General features: G+C 40.5%; 1 protein-coding gene across 4 annotated transcripts in view; it reads right to left on the minus strand.

Moving 5' to 3' along the window:
• Positions 1–27442, minus strand: part of LOC143017861 (metal cation symporter ZIP14-like) — a 121943-nt gene that overhangs the window by 21834 nt on the left and 72667 nt on the right. For all 4 annotated transcript variants that reach the window (XM_076172841.1, XM_076172839.1, XM_076172840.1 and 1 more), the window contains 4 exons: positions 25527–25655; positions 24065–24280; positions 16010–16223; positions 7869–8056 (listed from right to left, as the gene is read on the minus strand). In XM_076172841.1, the coding sequence (XP_076028956.1) occupies positions 7869–8056; positions 16010–16223; positions 24065–24280; positions 25527–25655 (747 nt within the window). The remainder of the gene's footprint in view (positions 1–7868; positions 8057–16009; positions 16224–24064; positions 24281–25526; positions 25656–27442) is intronic.

Below are 27442 nucleotides of genomic sequence, written 5' to 3' on the forward strand. Positions count from 1 at the left end.
ACAATCTTAGTTATATCCTGACAACAACACAATGTTTCTTTTTTGAGTGACTGGTCAATCTCATGGCTGTTGCCCATCACCTGGAGACTGTAGGTCTCCTGCAAGATAGATTTAGAGCAGCAACTAATTGCCTAATCATTGCCCCAGGTCTCTTGCACAAGACCCAATACCAGAGAACAGGCTACAGTCACTACCTTGGCCATATGTCACTCAGAAAGATTTTGTGTTGTTGGCTGGGCAGGACAAGGCAGTACAGGATAAGGTGCTCTCTGTCTTCTGTCTGGGGCAACAGTGTGATCAGGCCTATTCTGTGTTGGTACTATTTTATATAGTATGGAGAAGGCTGGGGTGGAGTCATGACAGTGTGTTTATTACAAGCCTTGGGAGGGATTTATTGCTTGGGGTAGTCTGTGGGAGTAGTACTATTAATTATTGCCTTCAGTTTCACCAAACAGAAAATTCATAGTACAACCACTCCTCGTTTAACGACGACAATTGGGACCAGCGTCGCCGTCGTTAACCGAATTAGTCGTTAAGCGAAGTGTATACATATACGTACATGTACTGTATGTACGATGCCCAGCAATACATATATCTTTATTTTCGTGTATTTCCCTCTTTTATACAGTACATTAAAGCTTTATTTACTGTTTTGATAGTACAGAAAGCCCTCAAATAACGCGGTGGTTAGGTTCCTGAAATTACCGTGTATGACCAAATCCGCGTATGCTGACATTCCATATTAAATACTGGGGTATTTTTTTAGTTTCGACCATGGGCGCAATATAGCAATAGAAAATTAATTATTAATTTTGTAAATTAAAATGTATCAAAGTAATATACAATTTTGTGAGTGGAAATGAAAATAAAAAATACCTTGTTACAAGCAAATATGCTAATGAACGAAGTCGGTAGCATAAGATCGGGACACCATCATGTCGTCTGTCAATTGACGGCCTCGGTACTTCCGACAGTACCTCGCCAGGTATATTTTCTTGAAGGAATGTTATGGAGCGGAGATACATGCATTCTTTCAAGCTGCAAGAACTTTGTATACCCCGTAAGCTGAGAGAGTGGTTGAAAAGATTTATTAAACACAGGTTAGATTAGTTTAGTTTAGGTTAGACGAATTTATCATCCTTTCATTTCTTCGACGTCGGCATCTATCATAACAAACATGGCGTACCAATCGTCCGACACGACTTCGTTACTTAAGAAATCTGTTTTAGCACTTTTTTTTATTTTTTATTTCCGCTCACGAAATTGCATATTACGTTGATACATTATAATTTACAAAATCAATAATTAATTTTCTATTGTTATATTGTGCCCATGGTCGAAACTAAAAATTTACCAATACCGGTATATACTGTACTGTACCCTAGGTAGTTTTTGCAGCTTGCATGATGGTAATGTAGACCTAAGCTTCAGAACACTTTACCTCACAGCTAATATCCACCGTACAAATTCATCTATAACATCATACAAATTTGCCTCAGCCAACTTATCGTACACGACGTTGTAACTTCGGGAGATTTATGTTAAACGAATATTGGTCTGTCTTAAGCCCGTCGCTAATCCGCGTTGTCGTTAACCGAGTAGGTCGTTAAACGAGGAGTGGTTGTACCACAGTAGCTGGTAACAGTCCTCAGGGCCTCCCACAAACCTCTCAGAGAAAGAAAAAGAAAAGGGAGAATGAGAGTGAGAGAGAGAGAGAGAGAGAGAGAGAGAGAGAGATGAGAGAGAGGGAGAGATGAGAGAGAGACAAGAGAGAGTGATACGAGAGAGAGAGAGAGAGAGAGAGAGAGAGAGAGATATGAGAGAGAGAGAAGGAGAGATGAGAGAGAGGGATAGAGAGAGACAAGAGAGAGTGACAAGAGAGAGAGAGAGAGAGAGAGAGAGAGAGAGAGAGAGAGAGAGAGAGAGAAAATTACTGTACTTTTGCATGTTATAGTGTTGTAGGACTGTCCTAATTTTTCAAAGTATATTTGTGTGTTCTTGGCTATTACTTTCTCTTGTTCTTTTATGAGGAGGTCACTCATAAATAGACTAGTGTTGGTGATAGTATTGCACATTTGAGTACATCATTGTACATTTTCTTTTTGTGATACTCTACATTCTGTCAACCATTTCTTGTTGTTACTGTGAATATCAGCTTCAATTACTTTTTTGACAGGAAGTGTCTGGGGACAGTGGAAAAAAAAAAAAAAAAAAAAAAATATATATATATATATATATATATATATATATATATATATATAAATATATATAATACATATATATATACATGGATGGGGTAGTGCGAGAGGTAAATACAAGGGTAGTGGGTCAGGGATTAGAGGTGGTTAAAGAAAATGGAGAAAAGTGGGAGGTGAGCCAGCTGTTGTTTGCGGACGACACTGCGCTTGTGGCAGGATCGGAGGAGGGATTGAGGAAGTTGGTGGCAGAGTTTGGGAGAGTGTGTGATAGAAGGAAGCTGAAGATAAATGTGGGTAAAAGTAAGGTGATGAGATGTACAAGGGGTGAAAGTGGCAGTAATCTGGAAGTGAGCATTAAGGGAGAGCAACTGGAGGAAGTGGATAGTTTTAGATACTTGGGTGCAAATGTGGCAGGAAAAGGTGGAGTAAAGGTGGAGGTAGAATGTAGATTGAGAGAAGCGAGTAAATGCCTAGGTGGATTAAAAAGTGTAATGAGGAATAGAAATTTGGGAATGGATGCTAAGAGGAGACTGTATGAAGGAGTGATTGTGCCAACAGCACTGTATGGAGCAGAAACATGGAACATAAGAGAGGAAGAGAGAAGGAGCTTGAATATGTTTGAGATGAAGTGTCTGAGAAGTATGATGGGGGTTACTAGGCTAGATAGAGTGAGAAATGAGGATGTGAGGAGGAGAACAGGGGTGGAACGGGAGTTGGGAGATAGGGTTGATGAAAGAGTATTAGGATGGTTTGGACACATGGAAAGAATGAGTGAAGAAAGACTAGTAAAGGAGGTATGGAAGGCAGATGTGGAGGGAGTGAACATGAGGGGACGTCCTAGGATGAGATGGATGGATGGGGTGAAGGGGGCTTTGGGGAAGAGGGGAATGTCTGTTGAGGAAGGACGGGAGAGGACAGAAGACAGGGGTGAATGGAGAATGGTTGTATATGGAAGATGTTGTGATGCATGAGGTGGAATGGACGGGGTGATGGGGGGTGAGGTAGTGTGTGTGAGCAAAATTTTGACGCAGCCCAAAGGGATTTCTCCCCGTCCTCTCCTTTATATGGGGGGACGGAGAGGGGGGGTCGCCGATTTAATGAAGCGGCCTTGCTGTGGATGTGCTGTGTCTTGCGACACTGCTTCTGACCCAGGGCAGTGGACAGGGTGCAGGGATGACCCGTCATCTAGGAGGTGCTAAGATGGGAGGGAGGGTGGAGGGGTGTGGAGTATTTTCAGGGATGGAATGGGTGGGAATGATTTTATGCCTTTTCCTTTTTGGTTACCTCCCTAGTAAGGGGGAAAAAGCCTTGGTATATGTATGTATGTATGTATGTATGTATATATATATATATATATATATACATATATATATACATATATATGTATATATATATATGTATATATATATATATATATATATATATAAAATAAAACAAAATAAAATATTAATAATAATGATATGCTGACTCGGGTTGAAAGGGTGGTGGTTTGAGTCTAATTGAGTCAATGTTTATATTACAGTGAAGGCATTCAGTCTTAAATCCCTAAACTCCAACAGAGCTGTTAACAATACATGCAGCAACTTCAAGGAGTGGGTAATGTTTGAAATATATGAAAAAAAGTAATAATAATAATCTATCTATTCTATATACCAAAGGCCTTTCTCCCATTACAAGGGAGGTAGCCAAGTCAAACGGCACCTACTCCTACCCATTTAACTACCACCCATTCCACTGGGTCAGAAGCAATGTTGCAAGACACAGTATATCCAGAGCAAGGCTGCTTCATTTAATTTTCTTTAACAACAACAATAATAATACTTACATACATATACCAAAGGCTATTTCCCCCTTACAAAGGGAGGTAGCCAAAGTCAAAAGGCATAATTCCACTCCCATCCATTCCACCCCCATTCACCATCCCTCCCGCCCTCTCATCTTGGCTCCTCTTGGATGATGGGTCATCCCTGCATCTTGCCCAATGCCCTGGGTCAGAAGCACTGCAGCAAGACACAGCACATCCACAGCAAGGCCGCTTCATTTGATCGGCGACCCCCTCTCTCCATCCCCTCATGAAGTAACATCCTCCACCCACTCCCTTCCATGTATCACAGTATCATCCATACACAACCGTTCTCCACTCAACCCTATCTTCTGCTTTCTCCCTCCCTTCCTCTTGCTCAATGCCCCTTTTACCCCATCTATCCATCTTATCCTCGGTTGTCCCTTCATGTCCATTCCATCCACCTCTGCCTTCCACATTTCTTTTACTAATCTTTCTTTCTTTACTCATTCTTTCCATGTGTCCAAACCATCCTAATAATCTTTCAACTCCTGCTCTCCTCACCTCCTTGTTCCTCACTCTATCCAATCTTGTAACCCCTACCATACTTGTCAGGCATTTTATCTCAAACACATAATATACTTAATCCAAAACAATTTGGCTTTAGACACGGAAGATCATGCTCCACTAACTTGAATTGCATTTACTCAAGAAAGGGATGGATAGACTGATTGTGCTTTCCTAGATTTACAAAAGGCATTTGACAAAGTATCACACAAAAAGCTACTAAGAAAACTTGAAATAAGAGGAGGTGTACATGGAAAGTTATTGAAATGGATGGAAGATTTCTTGAACGGGAGAAAAATGAGGGTAGCACTAGTGACAAAAACTCAACCTGGGAAAAAATGATAAGTGGAATCCCACAAGGTTCTGTATTAGCTTTGATAATGTTTGCCATATATATGACATGGATGAAGGTGTATAATGTTATATGAACTTTTTTGCAGATGACACAAAACTATTAAAGAAAGTAAGTACACAAAAAGACTGTGAATCACTACAGAGAAACCTGGATAAAGTCTGGGAATGGAGCCAAAAGTGGGAAGTGAACTTCAACATCAAAAAATGTAGTATAATGGAGTTTGGAAGAAGTAAAAATAGAATATCAGGGCAATAAATATTGGTACAAAGGAAGTAAAAAAGATTAGCTCGGAAAAGGACCTGGGAGTAATTATTAACAAAAACATGTCTCAAGACAAGCATATTAACAAAATAGTTGAAGAAACCTTCAATTTACTAAGATCAATAAAAGTGGCCTTTAACTACTTGGATGAGGTAATGGTAAAGAAAATATTAGTTATTGGTAAGTTCAAGATTGGAATACACTACAACACTATGGACATGCTACACAATAAATAATATTAAAAAATTAGAAAGAATCCAAAGAGCAACAACAAAGATGGCACCAACACTTTCTAAATTGACATACAAAGATTGTCCAAACTGGAACTACCAACCATGGAACAAAGAAGAGAGAGAGGAGATCTACTGGCCATTTACAGAATTATCAAAGGGATAGAAGTCCTTGACAAAGAAGATTTATTAAAGTGGGATAAAAGAAAAACAAAAAGACATGAAAAGAAACTTAAAAGGGATAGTTATACAAGAGCTCTGAAAAAGAATGATTTCCCACACAGAGTGGTAGATGTCAGGAACAAATTGGATGCTGCAACAGTGTGTGCAAAAACTATACAAGAATTTAAGAACAAACTAGATGCTGAAAGATACAAAGATGGGTCACTATAAGCATAGCTCCCTTCCTGTATAATACAACTAGGTGAATACATTGAAACTCTTCCTCTCTTATGTTCCATATCTCTACCCCCATACAATTGTTATGGAAGTCCGTATTATGTATATACATTTATCTATATGTATATCTATGTATATTCATCTATGCACATATAAAGCCTAGTGGATTTGTGCTAGGAAGTTAACACACATTGGACCTAACCCATGCGGAGTAAGCAGTCTTGTTTTGGCATTTGTTGAAGACTCACACACGCTGTTTCTTGTATATATTTTGTTATAAAAATCAAACATATTTGTCAAATGAACAATTATGGTGACATGCTAAAAACATTTAATTTCTTTGTGAACTTTAGTGACTGAATAGTGCACTTGTGAACTCTATGCATCCAGTATGTTCGAGTGTCTGTTTTGTTTTTTTTTTCTTCTTTTCTCTTTTACTTCCACAGCTAGGTCTGGCCTACCAAACTTACAGCAGTGCAAGGAAACTATTATGAACTTGCAAAAATATTCTTGTGGAAGTGGAAAGTGTGACATGGTGGACTGCTTTATATTTGCGGGACATCACCACAGCCATTATGGTCTTTGAAGTTTGTGCCTTGTGTCCAGCTTGTGGCTTGTCTCCTGGCTACTTGTTACCTCCATTGGCCTAGGCTGTATCATCAGTGTGCTCCAAGACTCCTCAACATCTTCCTGTTATGTTATCCATATGTTTATATCAATGGGTGCATGGATGTTGTTAGATAAGTACTGACTTTTGGGCCCATGTAGTATCCATCGCTTGCTTTATTCTTTGGCCACATTGAATATTATTGTTACCCCTTGCCATCCTCCTTTATCTTTTTGTCTTGTATATTGTGAGGGAATAAGTCCTATAACAATACATTTTTTTTATGATATTCATATAAATATATATTTGTAGATGTGTGAGCCGGGATCATATACACAGCTGCTGCAGCTGCTCCCTGTGTGGATGAGAGCCAGACTGCATTCACTGGTCTCTTATCCTGTCTTCTGAGGATACTTCTTCAAGAAGCAAGTTTTCTTCTCCAAGCAGATAACGCTTACCAAGTCTGTATTTTCTGGATAACTAACTTTAATTTGTATATATGTTACTTAGAAGTGGTTGAACCATACCAGCCCCACTTTGTAATATGTTTAGTGACAAAGTCCCATCCTTTTCCCATGGTAACACAATGGCACCACACTCTTACACTATTACACCAGGACCCCTCTATAGTCAAATTCTTGGGAGAAGATCCTAATTACACTGCATCTGCTTTCTTACAGCAATGTGAAGATAGTATCAACACTGTCATTACAGGGTCCGATAAAATTTCTTTTGTAAGGTCTCAACTTGTTCCCACTTCACTAACCTCTGAGAGGATGTCAGCTTCATGCGTCAACCCTAGAGCTTTATGATTACGACACTCGATGTTAATTTGACAGGTGATAATTTTCTCTGGTGCTACAGATTGGCTGATGTCCTTGCTTCCTGATGCCCTCCCCAATACACTCCCAAAATCAATGTCACCCCTCCCTCTCAATTTTGTTTCACTCAATGCCATCACATCCAACTTTCTTCTCATGAACATACTGCCTATCTCTTCCCTTTTACTCTCACCTGTACTATACCCACACACATTAAAAGACCCAGACCTTAGGGCTCTGGTTGGAAAACTCCTCCCAGACCCTCTTATGCCTTGACATTTTTTTTCAGGAATTTACCCTTTAGGGCTACAGAGAGTAGGATGTCCTGTCCTGTCCCATTTTTTGTTGCCTTTTATGACCTAAGTGGGAACACTTGGTGGCAGTATTCTTTCTCCTCTACCACAGGGAAAGGTACATCATATAATTGAAAAAAATATTAATATCTAGATTTTCTTACAATTAATTCATTACACTCTCAACCATTTACTTTTACTTCATTCTTTTAGTACTGACAAAAAGAAATCAAGATACCAATACTGTTACCAGATTGCAAATACTGAAGTATATATTCAATTCTCATTTACACATCTATGCAAATATATACACATAATAATTATGAATTCTCCCATTGAAATGTTATAACTTACCATGTCTACTAATGCAATGTACAGAAACATTCCAGCTGCTAATGCAAATATTGGGGTGGAATTCTGAGTAACTTCACCCACAAGAATGCCAACAACCAGCCCCATGTAGCATGTAGTGGCTGATATAAAATTGTAAGTGACAGCTTGTTTCATTGTCATGCCTGAGTTGAGGAGAACTGCAAAGTCACCTATAAAAGAAGAGATAACTATTATTTAATATCTGTTCCTAAATAAATAATCTATAATGAAATAATAATAAACTCTTCTGGGACAAACAAGACCACCAATTATCCCTTGTGGACTCTTAGTCTTTCACATTCTCATTCCCACTTACAACCCTCATTTTTCTCCCTATATGAAAGATATAAATGGATACAGGAATCCAAACCAGATATTCACTGGTTACTTATGCTTACAAAGCCTCTATGTTTATCTATTTAGCTGTATATAACATGAAGTAATCACTGGAACCAACAATAGGTACCTGCAAGACAAACAAAACAGAGAATCATAATAGACTCAAAAGGACTGTAGTGTTTTAATTTGGTGATATCCCTCAACCAGAGGATATACCAGATTGGTGACAGTGGGCTACCACGTTCTCCAAAGTGCCCAGCTAGAAGACTCTTAGGAACTACACTGTGATAACTATTACTGGTCACCTGCGATCTTCATCATTATCTGTGGCTCCTGCCAAAGCCATTGAATGTGACGCAACATTGCAGATGATGATCGACAGGAACTCCCTGTGTTTGTGGACCACTCACAACCTCCTGACTTCAAGGTCACACCCGATGCCATCCTGCAGGGGCCACCCATTCCATCTCCACCAGAACCCTGATTCAAGTCCACTAGTAGCCAAAGGTCATTGCCATCGTGAGACAGTGCATGTTATCCAAGATAACCTGATATTTAATTTTTCTTTGACTACTTTCAAATCCCTCTCACTTTACATACCTGTTTATGCAAGACAAATATTATAATTCACCTCCACTGATCTAACCCACCTACCTGTCAAGTGCAACAATCAACCCCTTTCCCTCCCTTCCTATCCTCGCTGACTTCTAACTCCTGGGCACTTTTGATCAACTCTCCATAACTCTCAGACACTCCCGATTTCATCCCCATACTACCAAGGTTCTCAAGTGCTGTAGATCTAACCATTTCTCCATTCACAACCCCCGCCCTTTGCCATTCATTAGCCCATGACCCACCAAGTAAATACTATGCTCACCTTTTCATATAAGAACATACTCTTACTCTGTTATCTCATATAACTTTTTTATTTTCAATTATTACATGATTTATGCTGTAGAGGCGTAAACCTTTCTTGGATGCACATTTTATCTTAACCCACATTTTTTGTTTGTGACCTCTTTACATTTTTCTCATCTCACCCAATACCTCAAGAAAAGTGGGATAATGACCCCCAAACAAGTAACTTATGTCTTTTGTTGATGAGTGCCTTATTCTGCAGGCCACAACAACATCTAACCTCTTGCTTAACCCTCCCATTGCCAACCCAGGTCAAGCACTAAGTTTCCCCCACTAACCCTCCTCACACCAATCTAAGCCAGGCAACAGGTCCCCAAATCACCCACTCTAATACCATTCCAGGCCAGACACCTAACCCAACTATCACCCAATCGCCAACCCATAACCCCGATACCCTCTCTATGTTATCCACTGACATACCAACCTTTGCTAAGTCCAGCAGTGTTACAATTCAATAATACGATGCTTGTGACGTCCACTTCACCAACTTTAACATACAAGATGAGAAACACAAAATCACAATCATACAACAACATATGAGCCCAGGTGATGAATACAAAAACATCTCATTTCTTCTCAGAACAAAGCTGGCTATGGACATGTCATATAATAACTATTGCAATGAACTCAGACATATTTTCTCTGACAAACCTACAAACAACATCCATTGGCTGTTTAAATTTTTACAGCACATGAGACATCCTCCCTACTCCCAGTTGCTTCACCAAATTGTCGCACAGGTAGACAAAGTTTCCCAAGTGATGAAATCTTCCCTGACAAATGCCCCTTCTTGGGTTATGACAGATTCCCATGGAACTAAATGGATCAAAGTCAATGACATTCTCAATTTCTTTGAAATAATAATGTACTTCATGGCCTTGCCCCCCAGATGTGAACAAGAAACCCAATAACATAAGATAAATCATAAAGACACCACCTTTTACCCCTACATCTTAGATATCATACAGAAATACAGTATTCATAAATTCAGCCAGGATAAACACTACGCCGGTCTCTTTGACCAAACAGGGACCCAACCATCCACTTTTATCCAAGCACAACATCCTACTGAGTAGAACAGCAAAGAACCTCTGGTGCACCATACACCTAACAGATTCTTACAATACACAAGATTGTCATCTCAACTCATAGCAAGAAATATTTTGCTCATTTCACAACACAACATCTCACTCTGACAAGGATTGTATGAGTCAGAATAGATCCAGGAGTACTCCCCAGGGCAAATACTGCTCGTACTATGACTCCCATTTTCAATCAGACAGTGAATGGCACCACCAAAACCCTAATGCATCTTCTACCACTCTTGGCCATTGACCTGTTAAAATTACCTACTAGTCAACAAGGCTCACAGTATGTCCTAACTGTTATAGATTAATTCTCCAAGTACACAATCCTCATTCCCCTCTCAGACATATCTTCTGCAAATACAATATCCCATATAAGATACTCTCAGACAATGGCACTAAATCAAACAGACAATGGCACTAAATCAAAAAACAAAGTCCTTGGATGTATTACAGCATTGTAGATTGACTATTGCTTTTCAACCACCTACCACTCCCATGGAAATGGACTAGTTAGAGAACCACCAGGAAGATCTTGGAAATACTCCAATCCAAATAAAAACCTGCAACACCCGGGAAGATTGGCTCCCACAGGTCCAGGCAAGCATCAATGGCTCCCTCAACTCTACTAAGAACCCCCCCAACCCCCCCTACATAATTTACAGGCAAGAACTGCCCATACCCTATGACATCTTTTTGGGACCTTTGCCTCCGCTGTACATAATGGATGATTACGAACATAGAACATAGAGTGGAATACACTATGCATGTCATCTATGATGAAGTCAGAAAGAACCTACAGGAGTCAAGATTTGAGATCATGTCTAAACACCGTATATGTTCCCACCCCTTAGACATAAAGGTGGGGGACATGGTCATGCTGAAACCACACACACACCAACACAAACTGTCAATGAAATTCAAAGGCCCCTTTGCCATTGCCAAAGTCCTTAGAAACCCTAACTACCATCAATGACCCCTCTGATGATTCTATCAACATTATCAATGATGAGAAACTGAAGAAGATCAAATCACCCCTTGACACAAACACAATCTTGCAAAGAAACAGTTTCCCCCAAGAACAACACCACCAACAGCACCACCCACCTAACTTACTCAACTCAAACAATTTCCACTATTCCAGTTTCCACATGACATTGTGCCCTAGGAAATAAACACAAACACCCACTTCCAATTCTGTGCCCTGAGGCTGCAGGACATCATGTGCACCCCAAGGAGAGATGGTACAATGTTGTATCTGACAACCTTTCTATCTATAAACTCCCTACCTTCCTTCACATCATACCATCTATACCATCATTGCTGACATATTATGCCATCCTATAACTAACACAACACCCCCATTCTTTCAGGACACTCATACCACTCCTCCTCTCAGGCATCATTGTGGTCCTAACAAGACATGACCACTTGAGGTTCATCCCTGGGGCCATCACAAACCCCATAGAGACCATTACAACTGTCGAGGATACCATCACTGTCAAGATCCGCATGGATGTGGGGAACCCCGAGGTAGAAATTACCACCATAACAGAATGTGTCAAGTGACTCAATCAGCACTTTAAGAGTAATTTCAATAGCTTCTGACAAGTATATAACTCCACCACTGGCCACATGTACTACACAATCACAAACAAATTAAATACTCCTCTCACCATCCTCTCCAAAATCGAAACTGATATTCTCCTTACACCCCCCAAAATTGAATGATCCAGAGCTAACTTTAGGTTTAAACATGGAATTTTCAATTCCATGGGCTCCATTTCCAAAAAACTATTTGGGTCAGCCAAAGAGGAAGATTTGGACAATGTTCGAAGTCAGGTAGACACCATGGCCACCCATCTTTACAAGCTAGTTAGGATTATAGAGGACAAATCAATAAATATATGCAACCTGGGTCAGTTGGTAGACATGTTTGTGCAATTACACCAACTTTCATGCACAATATAAAATTGGTACAAAGGAAGTAAAAAAAATTCACTCAGAAAGGGACTTAGGAGTAACTATCACCAATGACATGGCACAAGACAAACATATCAACAAAATAGTTGGAGAAACTTTCAATTTACTAAGATCAATGAAAGTGGCCTTTGACTACCTGGATGAAGACATGGTAAAGAAAATATTAGTTACATTGATAAGACCAAGACTGGAGTACACTGCAACACTATGGTCACTCAGTACTAAAAAGAACATAATGCTCTCCAAATTGACATATGAACAAAGATAGGACAAACTTGAACTATCAACCCTGAAACAAAGAAGAGAAAGAGATCTACTAATCATCTACAGAATTATGAAAGGGATGGAAGTCCTTGATATAGATGATTTACTAACGTGGGAAAAAGAAAAACAAGAGGACTTGCAAAAAAGAAGAAGAAAAAAAAAAGATAGTTACAGAAGAGATTTGAAAAAGAATAGCTTCCCATACAGAGTGGTAGATATCTGGAACAAATTGAATGAGAAAACAGTGAATGCAAAAACTATACAAGAATTCAAGATCAAACTGGATGATGAAAGATACAAAAGCGGGAGATCTACTAATCATCTACAGAATTATAAAAGGGATGGAAGTCCTTGATATAGATGATTTACTAACGTGGGATAAAAGAAAAACAAGAGGACATGGAAAAAAAAAAAATAATAAAAAAAATAAATAAAAAAGATAGTTACAGAAGAGATTTGAAAAAGAATAGCTTCCCATACAGAGTGGTAGATATCTGGAACAAATTGAATGAGAAAACAGTGAATGCAAAAACTATACAAGAATTCAAGATCAAACTGGATGATGAAAGATACAAAAGCGGGACACTATATCATAGCTCTCTTTACATAAAATACAACTAGGTAAGTAGTATGTTATAACATTTGTAAAAGATCACTGTTGACCCACTATCGGAGAAATAATAACGGAAAGTACAGAGAAACTGTATATTTCGACTACTCTCTGTAGTCCTCTTCAGCAGAATGCTTACATAAGGTTAAGGTACAAGTATATATGAAGAAATGAGGGGTACATAGAAGGGGATGAGGAAAGTGGTGGGGGGGGTACTCAGGTCACATGCCCTTGAAATGGTCGGGTCAAAGTAGGACAAGGGGTGATATTTTGTCCAACCGCTTTAGACATGATCTTGTTGACCGCTAACTTGGTAATACAATCTGGGGGCCACTGGCCTTTAATACCTCTAAAGGCCAGTGGCCCCCAGATTGTATTACCAAGTTAGCGGTCAACAAGATCATGTCTAAAGCGGTTGGACAAAATATCACCCCTTGTCCTACTTTGACCCGACCATTTCAAGGGCATGTGACCTGAGCCCCCCCCCCCCCCACTTTCCTCATCCCCTTCTATGTACCCCTCATTTCTTCATATATACTTGTACCTTAACCTTATGTAAGCATTCTGCTGAAGAGGACTACAGAGAGTAGTCGAAATATACAGTTTCTCTGTACTTTCCGTTATTATTTCTCCGATAGTGGGTCAACAGTGAACAACTAGGTAAATACAATTAAGTAAAATACATACTCCTCCAGACTACACAAACTAGAAGTCTTTACCTTTTATTCCACTGCACTAAACAACTTAGGCAAACACCTGAATATTGTCCACTCCAACCTCCTCAATGTCATACAGCAATCAACAGTCACCCCTAAACTCCTTCCTTTAGAAAAACTGACATTGGCACTCACACTAGCACACAAAAAACTACAACTGAATGGGTTATCCTCACCAAAACACCTGCACCACTATTACCCACTATGCGAGACCATGTTAGGAATAGATGTTGTCTATGTCCACATACCCCTAGACTCGAGAAAGAAATTCCTTGGTTGGAATGTCCACCCCTTCCCATACGCCTTTAATGACACAACCATTTCACTCAACTTCCTACTTAGCACCATAATCAAATCTGTAGGCAGACAATGGCTATCACACATCCCTACCTCAGATTTCCTCCAATGCAAATCTGCTGTACTGGATTAACATGTATGCCCTACCTTTCTATTCCATTTCCACCACATTACCAAACCATCTTGCCTGTCCCAAATCATAGCAGATAACACTGCATTAGACAGATGCCATTTCAAGACTTCAACTGAGGACAACCTCCATCATAATCATAGCAATAAGGAACACTTCATATTCTTTCCAAGCACCACTTTAGTCTCAGTTATTTGTAAAGACTATCCTTCCACAGTACAATATAAGATGTTAAGGAGACAATCTTCATTGCAGATTCATGCCAAATTTTCTATGGAGATACTAGTCTCTACCTTAGCCATTATCACAACATCCTGACCTATAACCTCAGCATTACATTGACTCCCATAACCACCCTCCTGGACGCCCCTATCTCCCCCCAAGGCCACTGCCCTTACTAATGAAAAAACAAGATTATGTCACATGGCATGCTGCATGTTTATAGACCAATATATTACACTTTACTCCCTATTATACTCCAAATTTGTTATCTATATATGTGCACATGTATTTTATCCATTACAAATTTTTTCCTCAATGGCACTTCACCAAGGGATGGTAGGTTATCAAATGTGATCTAAATCATTACATTAACAAACTTCAGCAGCATTGATGTATATACAGATCTCACAGAAAAGAGATATAAAGTGACTCACGGTCATATGAATAGTGAGTCTTGTAGAAAAGAGATACAAAGTGACAAGAGAATACTTGTTTCTCACAGACATGAGACCAACACCTTTCCATCCCGCTCTTACTGGGACCTGACAATAATATCGTGAGTTCACTGATAACTCACCATACAGAAAATATAATTCTGGTGTAATAAAAAACAATGTGTTATTACCCCCACTAATGTTTGTGATTTCTGTTATTGATCCTACCATACCTTGGTGAACGGCGTCTGATGTTATGATACTTCTATTTCAATCTCACTGCTGCCAGCAAGCTAGTGTACCCTCTGGTTGAGGGATATCACCAAATTAAAATACCAAAGTCCTTTTGAGTCTCTATTAGCCAAATGGGATACAGATATACGAACAAGTGGTTCGTGGCACTCTCTGTGAGACTGGCAGACCTTCCACCAGTCTTGGGTGTCCCAGGTCAAAACTACTGACTTTACATGCTTGACATAGCTGGCAGAGTATTATTGATATTACATTTGTACACTTTAACATCATTATCCAAACCATAACTATAAATTACATCTTGTTAATAAAATGTGTATGGTTGTATTTGGTGTTGAATCATGCCTCTAAGTATTTCATAATAGAGAGTATAATGTCTATGTGAGTGGTTGGTGACCTTATGCATCTGCCTTGATCATGTGTCCATCATGAGCTCATTGCATGATAGGAGGGTTTTCCTTGTGCCTGAACACGTGATGGGGATGCATGAGTGTTGCCTTATATGGTTACACCCAACTTCAAAGCCTGTCAACATACTTCTCTCCATCTGGATGTGCAGCCCCAGTTGCAGTAAAGATCTCAGGTACAGTCCACAGTGTCAGCCTGTCAGGGCATTACCTCTAGAGAAAGATGAGGGTGTTCACAGGTTCTGAAGATGAACAGCTGGGAAATGATTCTCTCCGACTTCCATCTCACAGAACTATCACAAGCAGGTACCCCATTGTTAGTCCCATTCCACTGAAAAGGTTTCTATGCAATGTGCAGCCACAAGTTTTTCTGGCAAAATGCATCCTCAACTTCTTTCTCACTAAATTGTGGGTAAAAATCTGAGTATATATTGATCATTAGTAAATTAACAACCAATCCACTCACCAAGTTCATGTGGTAATTCTTCACACATGACAGCTAAACTAATTGAGATGCCTGTCAGGATAGATTCAGAGAAAGCTGCTCCAATGGAGATCCCATCTATGAAGTTGTGAAAGCCATCGCCAAAAATAATCATCCAAGCAACTGTGGCTATGACAGAATCTTCCCCCTGCCGGAACTCAACCCGCTCATGATGGTCGTGAGTCTTAACTGGGCGCTGTTGTGAGGAAAAAATCAAATAAAGTAGAATAAAAATAAGCTATTGAATATAAAAAGTTTTACTATGTCACAGTATATTAAAAATAAATAAATAAATAAATAATAATAATACATACATGCATATACCAAGGGTTTTTTTCCCTCTTACAAAGGAGGTTGGCCGATTTAATGAAGCGGCCTTGCTGTGGATGTGCTGTGTCTTAAGACACTGGTTCTGACCCAGGGCAGTGGACAAGGTGCAGGGATGACCCGTCATTCAGGAGGTGCTATGATAAGAGGGAGGGTGGTGGGGTGTGGAGTGTATTCAGAGATGGAATGGGTGGGAATGATTTTATGCCTTTTTCTTTTTGGCTACCCCCCTTGTAAGGGGGAAAAAGCCTTGGTATATGTATGTATGTATGTACAAAGGAGGTAGCCAAAGTCAAAGGCATAAATCCACTCCCACCCATTTCATCCCCACATACTCCACTCCCATTCAACACCCCTCCCTCCCTCTTTTCTTGGCTCCTCCTGGATGATGGATCATTCCTGCTTCTCATCCACTGCCCTGGGTGAAGCAATGCAGCAAGATCATGTGATATATGTAATGTTACTATATTTTTATATTTATATATTAAAATAAATAAATAAATAAAAATAACAACACATATATCACATGATCTTTTACCTTTATAACAGAGGTGGTTGAATAAACATATGCCCACCTCATACATACATACATATATATATATATATATATATATATATATTTTTTTTTTTTGCAGAAACCACTTGGAAAATAAAAGAAATGAATACCGAACATTTTCGTCTATTCAAGACATCATCAGGGTACAAAAGATACAAAAAATGACCAAAGGCAGTGAGTGGAATGGGTGGGGATGAAATGAGTAGGAGTGGAATTATGCCTTTTGACATGTACATGGTGGTAGAGGTACTGGGAAAGGTCCAATGTTACCCGATTCCAGAAGAATTATTTACAATCTTTTTAATAATAAAATTATCTAACTTATACAAACCTAAGCTTGAACTCATATTATTTTCAAAACTATTTTTAATGTGACATGACTCAATTATGTTCCTTTCTACAATATTATGACATGATGTAATAACTTTTGTGTTTTGCCAGTCAATACTCTGGTAGAGCTCTTTTTGGTGGACGAATTTAAATCGAAGAACATTTTAGCAATTCCATATCATGAAAATTTTATCACCCTTTCTCAAATATTTAAAAGCTTTGGTATTCAGGTGATATTTAATAACAACAATATTGTTAAGAACTATCTTATTAGGAATTCTCCAAATGAAAAAAAGGATGTATCTACAGTATACCTTGTAAAGTGTGTGATTTTAAGTACATAGGCCAAACAGGAAAAGATTTAAACAAAAGGATTAGTCAACATAAATACAACATAAGAACGGGTCAAATGTCAAGCAGACTTTTCGTCCACCAAAAAGAGTTCTCCCATAGTATTGACTGGCAAAACACAAAAGTTATTACATCATGTCATAATATTGTAGAAAGGAACATAATTGAGTCATGTCACATTAAAAATAGTTTTGAAAATATTATGAATTTAAGCTTAGGTTTGTATAAGTTAGATAATTTTATCATTAAAAAGATTGAAATAATTCTTCTGGAATCGGGTAATATTGGACCTTTCCCAGTTCCTCTACCACCATGTACATATTGTGACCTTTGGTCATTTTTTGTATCCTTTGTACCCTGATGATGTCTTGAATAGACGAAAATGTTCGGTATTCATTTCTTTTATTTTCCAAGTGGTTTCTGCAAGTATTGTTGTCACGTGTGCTTAGTGATTTGTTTTGCATATATATATATATATATATATATATATATATATATATATATATATATATATATATATATATATATATATATATATATATATATATTAAGAGAAGAATGGACAAATGATATATTGTATGCTGGGAGTAAAATGAAGATGGTCAAGGAATTAATTTACTCTGGTGTTGCAATCAACTTGGTCTTCTTCACTCTTCAGATAATTCTCTGAAGAAGACCAAATTGTTTGCAATGTTAGAGCAAATCAATTCCTAGACCATTTTGTTTTACTCCCACCACCCAATTTCTCATACATACATACATATACACAAGGCTTTTTCCCCCTTACAAGGGGGGTAGCCAAAAAGAAAAAGGCATAAAACCATTCCCACCCATTCCATCCCTAAATACACTCCACCCCCCACCACCCTCCCTCTAATCTTAGCACCTCCTGGATGACGGGTCATCCCTGCACCTTGTCCACTGCCCTGGGTCAGAGGCAATGTCGCAAGACACAGCACATCCACAGCAAGGCCGCTTCATTAAATCGGCAACCCCCCCTCTCCGTTCCCCCATGTAGAAAAGGAGAAGACGGGAAGAAATCCCTTTGGGCTGCGTCAAATTTTGCTCACACATACTACCTCACCCCCATCCCCCCACCCATTCCACCTCATGCATCACAGCATATACTACCATTCTCCATTCACCCCTGCCTTCTGTCCTCTCCCATCCTTCCTCAACAGACATTCCCCTCTTCCCCAAAGCTCCCTTCACCCCATCTATCCATCTCATCCTAGGACACCCCTCATGTTCACTCCCTCCACATCTACCTTCCATACCTCTTTTACTAGTCTTTTTTCTCTCATTCTTTCCATGTGTCCAAACCATCCTAATACTTTTTCATCAACCCTAACTCCCAACTCCCTTACCATCCCTGTTCTCCTCCTCACCTCCTCATTTCTCACTCTATCTAGCATAGTAACCCCCATCATACTTCTCAGACACTTCATCTCAAACACATTCGAACTCCTCTCTTCCTCTCTTATGTTTCTATGTTTCTGCCCCATACAGTGCTGTTGGCACAATCACTCCTTCATACAGTCTCCTCTTAGCATCTATTCCCAAATGTCTATTCCTCATTACACTTTTTAATCCACCAAGGCATTTACTCGCTTCTCTCAATCTGCATTCTACCTCCACCTCCACTCCACCCTTTCCTGCCACATTTGCACCCAAGTATCTAAAACTATCCACTTCCTCCAGTCACTCTCCCTTAATGCTCACTTCCAGTCTGCTACCACTTTCACCCCTTGTACATCTCATCACCTTACTTTTACCCACATTTATCTTCAATTTTCTTCTTTCACACACTCTCCCAAACTCTGTCACCAACTTCCTCAGTCCCTCCTCTGATCCTACTACAAGCACAGTGTCGTCCGCAAACAACAGCTGGCTAACCTCCCACTTTTCTCCATTTTCTTTAACCATCTCCAATTCCTGACCCACCACCCTTGCATTTACCCCTTGCACCACCCCATCCATGTATAAGTTGAACAGCCAGGGTGACATAACGCATCCCTGACGAAGTCCCACCTTTACCTCAAACCACTCACTCTCTCCATTTCTAATCCTGACACATGCTCTACTACACATACATATACCAAGGCTTTTTCCCCCTTACAAGGGAGGTAGCCAAAAGAAAAAGGCATAAAATCATTCCCACCCATTCCATCCCTGAAAACACTCCACACCCCTCCACCCTCCCTCCCATCTTAGCACCTCCTAGATGATGGGTAATCCCTGCACCTTGTCCACTGCCCTGGGTCAGAAGCAGTGTCGCAAGACACAGCACATCCACAGCAAGGCCGCTTCATTAAATTGGCAACCCCCCCTCTCCATCCCCCCATATAAAGGAGAAGACGGGGAGAAATCACTGCAGGATGCGTCAAAATTTTGCTCACACACACTACCTTACCCCCCATCCATTCCACCTCATGCATCACAGCATCTTCCATATACAACCATTCTCCATTCACCCCTGTCTTCTGTCCTCTCCCGTCCTTCCTCAACAGACATTCCCCTCTTCCCCAAAGCCCCCTTCACCCCATCCATCCATCTCATCCTAGGACGTCCCCTCATGTTCACTCCCTCCACATCTGCCTTCCATACCTCCTTTACTAGTCTTTCTTCCTTCATTCTTTCCATGTGTCCAAACCATCCTAATACTCTTTCATCAACCCTATCTCCCAACTCCCTTTCCACCCCTGTTCTCCTCCTCACCTCCTCATTTCTCACTCTATCTAGCCTAGTAACCCCCATCAAACTTCTCAGACACTTCATCTCAAACACATTCAAGCTCCTTCTCTCTTCCTCTCTTATGTTCCATGTTTTTGTTCCATACAGTGCTGTTGGCACAATCACTCCTTCATACAAAGAAGAACCCACCAACTATAGGCCAGTATCACTAACAAGCACCATAGCCAAAATTTGTGAGAAAATAATCAAGAATAGATGGGTAAAACATCTGGAAGACAATGACATATTAAACCCAAGACAATTCGGATTCAGACAAGGAAGATCATGCTCCACAAACTTAATATGCTTTTACTCAAGACTAATAGACATAGTGCAAGAAAGAAATGGATGGGCTGATTGTGCATTCCTAGACTTGCAAAAAGCCTTTGACAAAGTACCACACAGAAAACTACTAAAAAAACTGGAACACATAGGAGGAATACAGGGAAACCTACTAAAATGGATAGAGGACTTTCTGACTGGTAGAAAGATGAGAGTAGTGCTCAGAGAAAAATATTCAGACTGGAAAGAGGTGATCAGTGGAGTACCGCAAGGATCTGTACTGGCACCAATAATGTTTGCTATCTATATGAATGACATGGATGAGGACGTGAACTGCTACATGAGCTTCTTTGCCGATGACGCCAAACTGCTAAGGAAAATAGAAACTGATGAGGACTGTGAAGCACTGCAAGAAGACCTAAATAGGGTATGGAACTGGAGTCAGAAATGGGAAGTGGACTTTAATACTAAGAAGTGTAGCATAATGGAGTTTGGAAAAAGCAAAAACAGAATATCAGGAAAATATACAATTGGAACCAAAGAAGTAAAGAAAGTAGGATCCGAAAAAGATTTGGGAGTAATTATCACAAACGACTTGTCCTATGATATACAGATTAACAAAATTGTCGGGGAGACTTACAACTTGCTAAGATCAATAAAAGTGGCGTTTACATACTTGGACGAAGACATGATGAAAAAAATATTGGTTACATTGATAAGGCCTAGATTAGAGTATGCAGCGACATTGTGGTCCCCCAGTACCAAAAAGAATATAAAGAAAATAGAAAGAATCCAAAGAGCAGCTACAAAAATGGCACCTGCACTTGCAAACCTATCATACGAAGAGAGATTGGCTAAACTGGAGTTACCGACACTGGAGCAAAGAAGAGAGAGAGGTGACCTATTGACCATCTACAGAATCATGAAAGGCACAGAGGTACTCGATAGTGAGAACTTACTTAACTGGGACAAAAGAAACACAAGAGGACATGGAAAGAAAATAAAAAAACATAGCTATAGAAGAGAACTGAAGAAAAACAGTTTTCCTCATAGAGTTTTGGACACTTGGAACAAACTGGACAATGGAATAGTATGCGCAAAAACCATTCATGAGTTTAAAAACAAACTAGACACTGCAAGATACAAAGGCGGGACATCACGAGCATAGCTCCCCTTCCCGCAAAATACAACTAGGTAAATACAACTAGGTAAAATACAGTCTCCTCTTAGCATCCTTTCACAAATTTCTATTCCTCATTACACTTTTTAATCCAAGGCATTTACTCGCTTCTCTCAATCTACATTCTACCTCCACCTTTACTCCACCTTTTCCTGCCACATTTGCACCCACTTGGATTGTAAGAGGCGAGAAGAAAGGGACGGGGATTGGGACTAGGCATCCTTCTCCTTGTAGCCCCACAGGGCACATTCCTAAAAGTAAAAGCAAAGTAAAAGCAAAAACATGCTCTACTACTCTCGTAAAAACTCTTGACAGTTCCTAGAAGCTTTCCTCCTATCCCATATATCTGCAAAAACCTCCCACAGTGCCTTCCTGTCTACCCTGTCTTAAGCCTTTTCGAGATCCATAAAAGCCCAAGGGCTTGTTCACCCATGTAACCCAGCACTACATGCTACATGGTTAGCCATCTAACCCCATTACTAGACACTAACCTATGTGTTCCTGTGCATGGCATCCCTGCAGAGCCTGGAGATGAGAGTCCTGGAGGCTGAGTGATGTCCCAGTGTCATGGTTGCACTGAGGTGCCCCCTGGGACAAACAACATGCCTCTCAGGTCCTCTATTCAGGCCAGGACAGGTGGCCCCTTTTGGTTTGGAGAGGCAAATAAGCTGAGCTGATTGACTTGAAACTGTGGGTCAGGCACACTCTTGAGTCGAGCAACTACCACCCATGCTGACACTGCAAGGTCCAGCTTTCTTCCCCTAGTGTCAAGGAGGGTGGGTGCGAATACTCTCTCATGACCCCTGAGACTATTGGGTTAATATGTATACCTAAATCCTGGTCTACCCTCTTTGGATTCAGTGGTGGGTTCATCTTCTAAGTCTATATCATAGCATGAAACTATGGAATAAGAGGAAGAAATTCAAAGGGAGTGACAAGCTTTTCTGATGAGTAAGATGCCTGTGTGAGTGTGGCAAATATAGAGTAAGATGTCTGAAGTGAAAGTTAGTATGAGGCAGGGAGTATAATGTCATCAGAACAGTGCAATCTACCTAATTGTATTAACAGGAAATGAGCAACATTAGTGGATCCTGTCTCCTACTCTCTAATTTATCATTTATTGCTTCAAAATCATGCATGGTTCCAACTTGGCCTATATCTTTATTTTCAGATTATCATATTTAGATTTTAATTTGATTTGAAAGGGTATTGAGCTAAAGGGGGATGTCTGTTGAGGAAGGAAGGGAGAAGGCAGATGACAGGGGTGAGTGGAGAATGGCTGTGTATGGATAAAACTTTGATGGGGGGGGGGTTAGGGAGTGGTTACGTATGAATGATATATTGACACAACCCAAAGGGATTTCTCCCATATTCAATGTTTCTGCATGAAGGGAAGAAGAGGGGGGTTGCCCATTACATGAACCATTCTTGCTGTGGATGTGCTGTGTTTTGCTGCATTGTTTCTGATCCAGGGCAATGGGTGAGATGCAGGGATGACCCGTCATCCAGGAGGAGCCAAGATGAGAGGGGGGGGGGGCAGTGAGTGGAATGGGTCGGGATGAAATGAGTGGGAGTGGAATTATGCCTTTTGACTTTGACTACCTCCTTTGTAAGGGGGGGAAAAACCTTTGGTACATGTATGTAGATTCAAATTCATGCATTATTCCACCTTAGCTATATCTCATTCTAAACTATTCCAAATATTCATGCATCTATATGGAAAACTGTATTTCTTCACACTCCTTAGAAAAGGAGTCTTTCTTAATTTGTTCTCATGACCTCTTAAAGTCCTCTCATCCCTGTTCGAGATTTCTTCTGTCAATGTGGTGACCTGAATATTGTAAACATATCACCCCACTTTCTTTGATCTTTCAATGTTGGCAGACCCAGTGCTTTTAGTCTTTCCTCATATGGTTTATCTACTAGGCTGGAAACTAGTTTAGTTGCTGCCTTTTATATTTTCTCGATCCTTCACTCTGGGGATCATATCACTGACACATATTCTAGTCTTGGATGAATCAGGATTTTTACGACTTCTTTCATCATCTCTTCATCCATATGGTGAAATGGATGGATACATAAAGTGAAGTAGGGGATTGAGGTGGGCACGAATGTATGATTTACTCTCACAACTTCATCACATATGATGAAGCAGTGGGAGTAAGTGTATATATCCCTTACCTTGAGCTGCATCTCAAGATATTGTCTTTTACAACCATAATATTCACACACAAATAAAAAAAAAAGGTACAGTGGACAAGTAAAACAATGTACTTACATCATCATGTCCAAATGATGCTTTTATTGCTTGTTCTTGACTAGCATATATGAGCTGCACATCATGGTTTATACTTGGTTTTGCTTCTGCTGTTTCTTCATTGTTATGAGAGAAGTTATCTGTAATACAATGTCCATTTGACATTTGTATGTCTTTGTCAGCTTCCCTTTCCAATACAGGAAGCCCAGACATATTTCTCATTAGCTGTTTTCTATCCTGAAAAAAAAAGATAAATCTTAGAGGATGTGACTCTAATGGTTCTACATAGGTCACATAAAGCCTAACAAGAAATCTAAGCTTTACAATCTCATATGAATGTAAAATGCATAAGCAAAAAACCCATGAAAAACTGTAAATTACTTAATATAAAGCAACAGGGGCAGCAAGTTTGATATCACGGGTATCGGTATGCCCCCATCAAGCAATAACCACTTGTTCCATCCTTGGGGGTAATTTTGTTCTGAAGAAGTGGAATCACAGAACTGGTACAGGAGAGACTAATTAATTGTTGCTTCAAGGTGATGGATGGGAATGGGACAAATGGGAGTGGGATGGATGGGGTTAGGTGTATGCCTTCAGTGGTTAGCTCCTGTATAAGGGGGCAATGATGACAACGACATTCCCCAGGCTATCTGGCCTAGCAGTCCTGTCTCCCTGAGGAATATCAAGGCTGGAACAGGTTTTTTCCATTAATCCCTTATACAGTATGTGTTGTGTTATTGGTGTGCATAATTGTATACAAAGTAGTCTTCCATAATGTGTTGAATGGTATGGGGTAAGTGTTACATCTTCAAAAGATATCAATGATGCGTTCATCTATCTGCCTCTGGTAATTTAGTTCTGTACATATTGTAGGTTGCTGTACAGGTGGGGGAGGATTAGATTAAGGTTAGAAGGAGGAAGAGGAGTGGTTGGAGAGGAGGGTGGGGGGGAAAGGGGATGGCATGGGTGGGGGTGTGGGTAAAGATGCAGGCTGGGGGTGGGATGTTGGGAGTGAGGTTATGGGTGGGCATGTAAAACAGGTCCAGGTGTTTGTGTATTGTTTTATGTTAGCAAGTACTGTGCAAGTGAGGTGGACCCAGTTTTTGCATTAATTGCACTGAACTGAGCCCCTTGAATGTTGGCTTGAGGTGATGGGTTTCAACCATGTTGGACATGTATAGTTTGTATTGGTCCCAGGGTTGCTCTCTACATCTCCAGCTAATAGTAGAGGAGGGACAATCACAGGAGAATCACCCCTCAGTGCAGGAAAAATGTCAAGGATCATTGTTGGAAAAAGGCTTGTAGTCCTTGCCCAGGTAACCAAAGCTGCTTCCAGAAATTGCCACCTGTGTAAGGGCAGGTGGCAGGGGATTTCTTGTGGCTGTTTGGCTGCAACTCGTGGGGTTATGGGGTAGCCCCACAACAAAGATGCTGCCATACCAGACCAAGACCTGCCTCTAATGCTACTAGATCAACTTACTTCATTGTACGAAATAATAATTTTCATGATTCGTTCAATCATGAAGAACATCCATATTCCTAGAAGCACATATAAAGATGTGAATAAGTAGCTGTGCTCTTTGTCCTCCTCGGATATGAGATTGAAGGCCTGTCATAAAATAAAAAAAGAAACATATGAATAAAAGATATCATGGTCAATACTAGTTCAGTATAAAATTATGTTAACATACATACATACACCATGGATTTTTCCCCCACTTACAAGGGAGGTAGCCAAAAACATAGGCATAAAATCCACTCCCACCCATTCCATCCCCACATACTCCACTTCCCTTTACCCTATTCCCTCCCTCTTATTTTGACTCCTCCTGGATGACAGGTCATCCCTGCATCTCACCCACTACCCCAGGTCAGAAGCATTGCTGCAAGACACAGCACATCCACAGCAAGGCCACTTCATTCAATTGGTGACTCCACCTCTCCATCCCCTCATGCAGAAAAAGAGAACATGGGGAGAAATCCCTTAGGGCTGCATCAAAATATCATTCACACATACTCCCTCACACCCCCTATCCCTCACTTTCTCTCCCCCCACACCACAGCACCACCCACAAACAACCACCCTCCACCCATCCTCATCCTCTGCCCTCCCCATCCCTCACTAACAGACACTCCCCTCCCTCCCAATGCCCCCCCCACCTCAACCATCCCCCCCTAGCTGCCACCCCACCATGTTCATCCCCTCCACCTTTGCCCTTCACAACTCCCCTTCCAATCCCCTTTCACTCATTCCTTCCATGTGTTCAAACTATCCCAATGCTCCTTCATCAACCCCATCTCCCAACTCGCACTCCACTCCACCCCGCTCCCCTCCCCAGGGGGGAGGGGATGGGTGGATAGGAGGTGCTTCAGTGTGATGACATTTTGACACAGCCCAAAGGGATTTCTCCTTGCCTTTTCTTTTTCTGCATGAGGGTACATGCAGGGAGGGGGGGGGTGCCAATTACCAATTAAGTGTAGCGGCCTTGCTCTGGATGTACTGTTTTGCTACATTGCTTCTGACCCAGGGCAGTGAGCAGGATACAGGAATGATCCATCACCCATGAGGAGCTAAGATGAATGGGAAGAAAATGTGGTGGTGGGGAGTGGAATGGGTGGGAGTAGGTACATGTTTTTGACTTGGCTACCTCCCTCATAAGGGGAAAAAAGCTCTTTGTATATAGATAGACCATCCTAGCCCACTCTGAGAAGGGGAGTTGTGCTACATCAAACCAAATCATTATTACTATTACTGTCAACAGTTTGTCACTTTTTCTATCCTTTTAAAAATCATGAATCCTCAATGACATTGCTCACCTCAGACAATCATGAATCAAAAATACATCCAAGAGTAAAAATGAATGGGCAACATCTATTGGACAATTGCCCTGACATCCTGGACCTCCTTTTCAATACACACATCTTTCAGGGGGAGGGGGAAGAAGAATAGGAGGTATAAGAAAAGGAGGAAGAAGAGGAGGAGAAGGAAGAAATGAAGGAGGAGGAGGAGGAGGAGGAGGAGGAGGAGGAGGAGGAGGAGGAGGAGGAGGAGGAGGAAAATAACTTACCATTTGCACAGCACAATGATCAAACTTACCTTGACCCATACATACCCTTGATGCCCACATTAAATGACACAAATGCACAGCATATATACAATATAGACAATCTATCTTCACCAAAAGATCTATGGGCTTAACTAGTGGTTATAAGCAATTACCTGGCAACTGTAAGAAATTTCTGAATGTGGTAGGAAACAGGGGCCCTTCATCCCTGAGCTGTGACAAAATGGAAGGGGTGGGTGAATTGATCTTTTGACATGGCTGTATTTTGATTCATCTAACCCCTTTCCATGGAAAAAACAGCCAATGGTACATATGTTGATCATTTTTTCAA

The sequence above is a fragment of the Oratosquilla oratoria genome, chromosome 33, assembly GCF_046742065.1.
Source record: "Oratosquilla oratoria isolate Oo_2021 chromosome 33, ASM4674206v1, whole genome shotgun sequence".
In the NCBI taxonomy this organism is placed as follows: Eukaryota; Metazoa; Arthropoda; class Malacostraca; order Stomatopoda; family Squillidae; genus Oratosquilla; species Oratosquilla oratoria.